At 55.3% G+C, this 6,438-nt stretch overlaps 1 protein-coding gene across 1 annotated transcript; it reads right to left on the reverse strand.

Moving 5' to 3' along the window:
• Positions 1–537: 537 nt before the first annotated feature.
• On the reverse strand, positions 538–4,235 carry Crlf1 (cytokine receptor like factor 1). The gene is made up of 5 exons (XM_048795111.1): positions 3,641–4,235; positions 3,083–3,212; positions 2,744–2,913; positions 1,293–1,450; positions 538–1,222 (listed from the first exon to the last, which is right to left on the reverse strand). The coding sequence occupies exons 1-5, from the start codon at positions 4,047–4,049 to the stop codon at positions 965–967; spliced, it is 1,125 nt and encodes a 374-aa protein (XP_048651068.1). The 5' UTR covers positions 4,050–4,235; the 3' UTR covers positions 538–964.
• Between the last annotated feature and the right edge of the window lie 2,203 nt (positions 4,236–6,438).

Consider the following 6,438-nt stretch of genomic DNA (forward strand, 5'->3'; position numbering starts at 1 on the left):
CATCTCCAGGCCGCCCCTGCTGGCCTCCCCCGGCCTCCCCAGCCTCCCAGGCGGACTCAGCCGCCTGCTGGCTCCCGTGCAAGAATCGCAGGTGCTGGGCACGAGCAGGGGCCAAGGCTCAGCCCCTCCCAGCTGTGCTTGCTCCCTCCCATCCCAGAACCTGGAGGGGCCCCGGGCTGGGGGCTGGGGAACTAGCTGGAGCGTGGTTCTGCCCCTCCCTGAGTCGGGATGCTCTATGTGTCTGGACCTCAGTTTCCCCACCATCCCACCAATGTGGGCCTGGAACTGAGTCTAGATCCCTATGTTCTCTTTTAGGGACTCAGTGCCCTCACCTGAATAAAGGGGGCCTCCCTCGGGGTGAAATCAGGAGGGAGTGTGGGGGATGGGAGCTTCCTTACCTACTGGCAACAAATACTAAAGTGGCAACTACCACCATGTGGGCACTTGTCATGAATTATGTCACCTAAATTTTGCAACAGCTTGAGGCAGGTGTGGCTCTCAACCCCATTTTGCAGATAGGAATGCTGAGGCCAGACATTCCAAGTAACTGATTTTTATCCATTTCGAAAGGAGAGAATACAGGCTCAGAGAAACTCCCAATGACACTGGATGTCAGACCCTAATCTCTCCAACACCCTCCTCAATTATTGATTAGAAGGGGACACCGAGGTCATTGGCCTCACAAGCAGGGATCTCAAACTCACTTGCTCTCAGGGCTGAAGATGGGGCAAATGCTGAGGGGCCGTGAAGGGGTGACCACTGCTGTGGGGGCCACTCAGCAATACGGGCTGTCGGGTTGCATTTTCTACAGAATTTCTTTTTTTAGGCAATCTAGGGTATTTGCGTAAAAACTTCCTGTTGGGTCAAACTTCCAGGTGGGTCAAAGTCCCCCGCCCCCAAATGCCAGACCAAATAGGTTCAGGGGCCACCTTGGATCCTGAGGGCCGACAGTTGGAGACCTCTGCTATCTTGGAGAAAATGAGGAAACAGAGACCCAGATGCGGGCTGGTTTGGAGCAGCCCAAGGAGCACCTGGCCCTGGGAGGGTGCTCACCGCTGCGGGGAGTGGAGGCGGCTGTGGGGTGGCTCCATTCACTCCATATCCCCGCCTTCTTGGAGCCATAGATGCCAAAGGGGTTGCAGCGCACTTGCACGAAGTACACGGTGCCTGGCTTCAGCCCCGCCAGGCGGCACGAGGTCTGATTGCTCACATCATCTACCACCTGGACAGTGAGGGTCAGGTCAGAGGGAGGGCCTGGGGCCCAGGGGCAGGGCTGGGGAAGGGACGGGCACCTTCCAGTCCACGCTGTCCTCCACGCGGTAGCGGATCTGGTACTTGGCTTGGAAGAGAAAATCCTTGAGAGCTGGCGGTGAGACCCAGCGCACACTCAGCTGGTCCTCCAGGCCCCCAACTCGGCTCACATGCACGTCGGGTGGGGGGTCCGTGGTCACTGCGGGAAGGAGCAGGGTCTGGTCTTCTTGGTTGGTCCCATGAGAGCCTGGGCATGTCTGGGGGTCCAATCCCCCAGGAGTGTAGTCCAGGACACGTGGCTTAGGTGGCACCTGCCTCAGGCCCCCCTCTTTCTCCCACTGCCAGGATGGATGGATTACATGATATAATATGCCAGAAACACTCAGCACCTAGGAAGGCTCAATTAATGTCAACTGTTATCACTTTTTTTTTTTTTTTGGTACTGGGAATTGAACCCAGAAATACTTAACCACTGAGCCCCATCCCCAGGCCTTTTTGTTTTTATTTTGAGACAGGGTCTCACTAAGTTGCTTAGGGCCTTGCTAAATTGCTGAGGCTGGCCTCAAACTTGCAATCCTCCCACCTCAGCCTCCCAAGTAGCTGGGATGACAGGCATGCACCACAAAGCCCAGTTTGTTATCATCATTAGTATCTGATGGGGGGGAAAAAACATAATCCTGTCCTCAAAGGGCTAGATAACAGCAGACTCTTTGGGGCTAGAGGTGTAGCTCGGTGTTAGAGTTTGCCTAGCATGTGTGGAAGCCCCAGGTTCCATTCCCAGCACACCCCAGGGGAAAAAATTAGACACTGCCTGGCTAATGATATTATCGTTTTCAGATCCAGGGGGCTGGTGCCCAGACAGACCCCTGGGACCCTCCTCCACCCACCTCCAGTTCCTTCCCATTTCAAGCTTGCTGGGTGCACAGGGAAAACTGAGGTAGAACTTGCTCACTGGAGTTTAGGGTGTGAGGAAGGGGACATAGGCTTGGGGTGGGGCCACCAGCCAGGGAGTGCCCAGGCCTACTTCTGCGGGCCCCGTGGGCAGTAGGCCAGGCTGGTGTCTCCCACTGAGGCCTGGGTGAGGGACAGAAAGGGTTAAAGCCCAGGCCTGCTTGGGGCTGAGAAACACCCTAATTAGATTAGGCCCAATTTTGCTGCAGATCATCCACTTCCTGCCTCCCACCCGCGCCCCCCAGCTCCAGGCCTTGGCTTCCTGGGGCGCCTCCAGACCTGGGCGCCCCCTCCCCTCTCCCCGGGGGGCCCTCTCCTGCACACCTGGGCTGCCGAAGGTGGGGGCGACCAAGCCAGGTGTTCTCTGCAGAGCAGGGACATCCTGGCTGAATGAGCAGACTTTGAAATAAGAAGTGGATGCCCCGCTGCGCCCCCAGCCAGCAGGGAGAGATCTAGAATTGGAACCACAGCTGTGGGGGGTTCGGGCGGGACCTCAGGAGTGGGGACAGAGGCCACAGCTGTGGCATGCCTGGGGGCTCACCCACGTCCAGGATGTCCAGCGTGAGCACATCAGAGCGCGCTGAGCCCAGGCGATTGGTGGCCTCCACCCAGATCTCATAGGGTGTAAAGAGAGCCAGGTCCTTGGGGATGTGGCAGGAGTGAGGGCCCACTGTGTGGTACTCCTCACACGTGTTGTCCTGCCCGTACCACCTGCAGGGGCAGGAGGGGAGCCAGGACACATGAGGGCCCCTTCTGGTCCCCAGACCTCACCAGGGGAGCCCCAGGGTATAGATAGGGACATAGGGTCTCAGAGAAGGCAAGCATTATTCCAGAGTCACACAGCTAGTCGGGCACAGGCCCCCGGTGGGCCATCACCAACCTCAGCTTGTACTTGAGGGAGTAGTTGGTGTGAAGGAAAGTTTCCCCGTGGGCTCCTGGAGTCCAGCGGCACGTGAGGTCCTTCATGTTCTTGGACCAGCAGCTGATGTTGAAGGGCTTCTCTGGGGGCACTGGGGAAAAGGAAGGGTGCAGAAGGCTGAGGGTCTGAGCTAGCTGTGCAGGTGGCAGGGTCCTGATGGCTTGCTGGGCCCCTACCCTGAAGTGGAAAAAGGACAAGGAAGGCAATCTCAGCCCTGCTGCCAGAGACGTGAATGACCACGCGCATGGGCCCTCCCTCCCTCCCTCCTCTCTCATTCTAGAGATGGAACCCAGGACCTTGCATTCGCCTTGCATATTCTCTACCACTGCTGCACCCCCAGCCCCATGGGACCTGGAGAATGAGGGGTGGGGCTCCAAGTTCTCCTCCCACCTGAGACATGAGCTTCTGAACCCACCCACTTCCCAGCCCAAGCCAGAGGACCCAGGATTCGTGCTCCCCTTCTCCAGAGGGTGATGGTGCTCCTAGATCTGCCCCTGGGTGTCCTGGGGACCCACTTACAGCCAACATAGAGGCAGGAGCCAGCTAGGATGCTGCCGTCGTGGGCGTGGCACACAAGGTTGTCCCCAGACTGCTGTCTGGACCCGTTGAGGTTGGCCAGAACAAGGGCCAGGGTGGAGGCATTAAGCACCCGGGAGAGCTCAGGGGGCAGGCGACGCCCGTTGAGGGTCCAGTAGAGACCCTCGGCCGTGGTCCCAGGAGGGTCCCCGTGCAGCGAGCACGTGGCTTGCAGGGAGGAGCCGATGAGGAGCGTGGGGTCCTGAGGGCTGATCACTGCGGTGTCTGGGATCAAAGAGGAGTGTTTGTCAGCCGTGGGGAAAAGCCAACACGAATCCTCCACCAGGCCAGGACTTCCAGGGCCCGTGGGAGTCCTGAGACGTTGTTCACCCCCATACCCACACTCACACATTTTACAGATAAGGAAACTGAGGAGTGATTAGGTCAAGTGCCCAGTCCAAGGTTGGTGGCAAAGCCAAGATCAACCCCCATCTGTCTGACTCCACAACTCAGGTCCTTGCAAGTCACATCATCACTGACTTGCTCAAGACTCTCTGAGCAGTGAAAAAAAAGTCAGAGCTGGGCACAGTGGCGCATGCCTGTAATGCCAGCAATTCTGGAGGCTGAGGCAGGAGGATCGAAAGTTTGAGGCCAGTCTCAGCAAATCAGTGAGGCCCTAAGTAACTTAGTGAGATGCTTATTCAAAATAAAAAATAAAATGGGTTAGGGATGTGATTTAATGGTAAAGCGCCTCTGAGTTCAATCCCCAGTACCAAAAAAGCAAGTCAGACATAAAAGCCCCACAGATCCAAGTGATTCTTGCTTTGCACATAGTCTGATAAACTTTCTTTTTCCTATTTTCTTCTTCTCCTTCTGCTCTTCTTCTTTCCCTCCCTCCCTCCCTCTCTCTCTCTCTTTTGCAACTAGAAACAAAATTTGTGAGTTCTTTCTTTGACCTCCCAGAGCCTCACACATAATAGGTATTTCTGTGGAGGGAAGGCACTTTTAAAAAGAGAGCCCTGTTCCTACTAGATGAACCATTAAGGGCACCATTTATTGAGCACTGTTGACTTTTAAATACTGGGTGGGTCTGTAATCCCAGCTGAGTTGGGAGACCAAGACAGGAGGATCACAAGTTTGAGGCCAGCCTCAGCAACTTAGCAAAACCCTATCTCAAAATATAAAATAAAAAGGAGGGGCTGGGGCTGTAGCTCAGTGGTAGAGCCCTTGCCTGGCACATGTGAGGCACTGGGTTGGATCCTCAGCACCACATAAAAATAAATAAATAAAATATAGGTATTGTGTCCATCTGCAACTAAAACAAATAAATACATAAAACAAAAAGGACTAGGAGGGGGTAGCTCAGTAGCAAAGTGTCCTCCACTTCTACATAACACATGCATGCAGGCATGCACACCGGGCCAGGACTTTCCCTGCATTTTCTCATCAAATCCTGCTCATCTTAAGCAGAGGCTCTGAAAGTTCTCTTGCCCTAGTTCACCAACTGATGGAGGGATATACTAGTTAAACCCAGACTTGTCGGTCTCCAAAGTCCTGCTCTGCAGTCACTGGAGATGAAGGTGGCAGTGGCAAGCTCTAGGCCCCGACTCCCATCCAAAGGGACTTTACACTGTTGCTCTTTCCCTCGCCTCAGTTTCCCTAATCTGCAAAGGAGAAGGGAGAAAGGTCTGGGTCATTGTGAAGGTCAGGTGGGAAGGGAGGCCCTCAGCTGGGTTGTGAGAGTTGGGGGCTGGGCAGGGGTGCCTCTTTTCCTATCACACTAGGGCAGCCAGCAGTTTCCCTTTCTGGTGATCAGAACCTAAAAGGAACCTATTAGCCAATGGGAAACCAAGGCTCAGAGAAGGGAGAGGGGATGGGCAGGCCAAGCCCCTGACGCCTCTCTGAGTCTCAGTTTCTCCTTGTGGAAGTTCGTCCTGGTATCAACCCCAGGGTGTTGTTTGAGAGAGCGAGAATACTGTCTGAGGGGACATCCCTGTGCCAGGCTGAGTGGGGCTTGAATGCTCCTAGCTCCTGAGGACCTCTGACTTGGTGGCTTTACTTCTCTGAGCCTCTGAGAAAGGGCTTCTTAGCAACTATGAGGGCCCGGGCGTTCAACTCACTGATTCATCCGTCATCCATTTACAGAGAACCTCCAGTGGTCTAGGAGCTGGAGACATCCTGGGGACTAAGATACAAAATTCCTGCCCTTGTGGGCCTTACATTCAAGAAAGCAGCAGGGGGGGAAAAAAGAACAGGAGGATGAGGAGGAAGAGGAAAAGGAGGAGGACCAAGAAATATCTAAGAGAAAGAAAAAGGGACAAGTTAAGCAGGGCCCACAGGGAGTCAAGTCAGTGAGGGCAGTTTGGTAGGCCAGGAGTCCGGTCTGGGGAGGAGACATTTGAGCTGAGACCAGAATAAAGAAAGGGAGGTAGATGTGAAACCCTCTAGGAGACAGTGCCCTACAGGTGAGTGCAAAGGCCCTGGGGCAGGGGTGTGGGAAATGAGGTTTGGCAGGTGAGCAGGGATACAGACCTGAGGGAAGGAAGGAAGTTATTCCAGGATTGGAAGCAGGGAGCGGTGCTGATCCATTTATATTTTAAAAGGACTCCCCAGGGGGCTGTGAGGAGGGCTTGAAGGGGCACAGGGGCAGTCCAGCTTCTCAGAGATGGCCGCCAAGGACAGGGTGATCCAGGCCCCTAGGGAGGCCCCTTGAATGCCAGTATCTGCCGGCCCTCTCCCTCACCCTCACCGCCCCAGATGGGCGAGGTGGGACGAACACGGTTCTCTGGCCTGGCCCTGAC

The sequence above is a fragment of the Marmota marmota genome, unplaced genomic scaffold (genome assembly GCF_001458135.2).
Source record: "Marmota marmota marmota unplaced genomic scaffold, marMar, whole genome shotgun sequence".
Classification (NCBI taxonomy): domain Eukaryota; kingdom Metazoa; phylum Chordata; class Mammalia; order Rodentia; family Sciuridae; genus Marmota; species Marmota marmota.

What these genes read in the sequence shown, in the direction of transcription:
- Crlf1 (XM_048795111.1), bottom strand. Translation starts at nt 4,049, where the DNA reads ATGTGTGAGTGTGGGTATGGGGGTGAACAACGTCTCAGGACTCCCACG. An exon ending in GCTGGACATCCTGGACGTGG is followed by an intron (nt 1,451 to 2,743) that starts GTGAGCCCCCAG and finishes TCCTTCCCGCAG; the next exon opens with TGACCACGGACCCCCCACCC. An exon ending in AGGACAGCGTGGACTGGAAG is followed by an intron (nt 1,223 to 1,292) that starts GTGCCCGTCCCT and finishes CTCACTGTCCAG; the next exon opens with GTGGTAGATGATGTGAGCAA.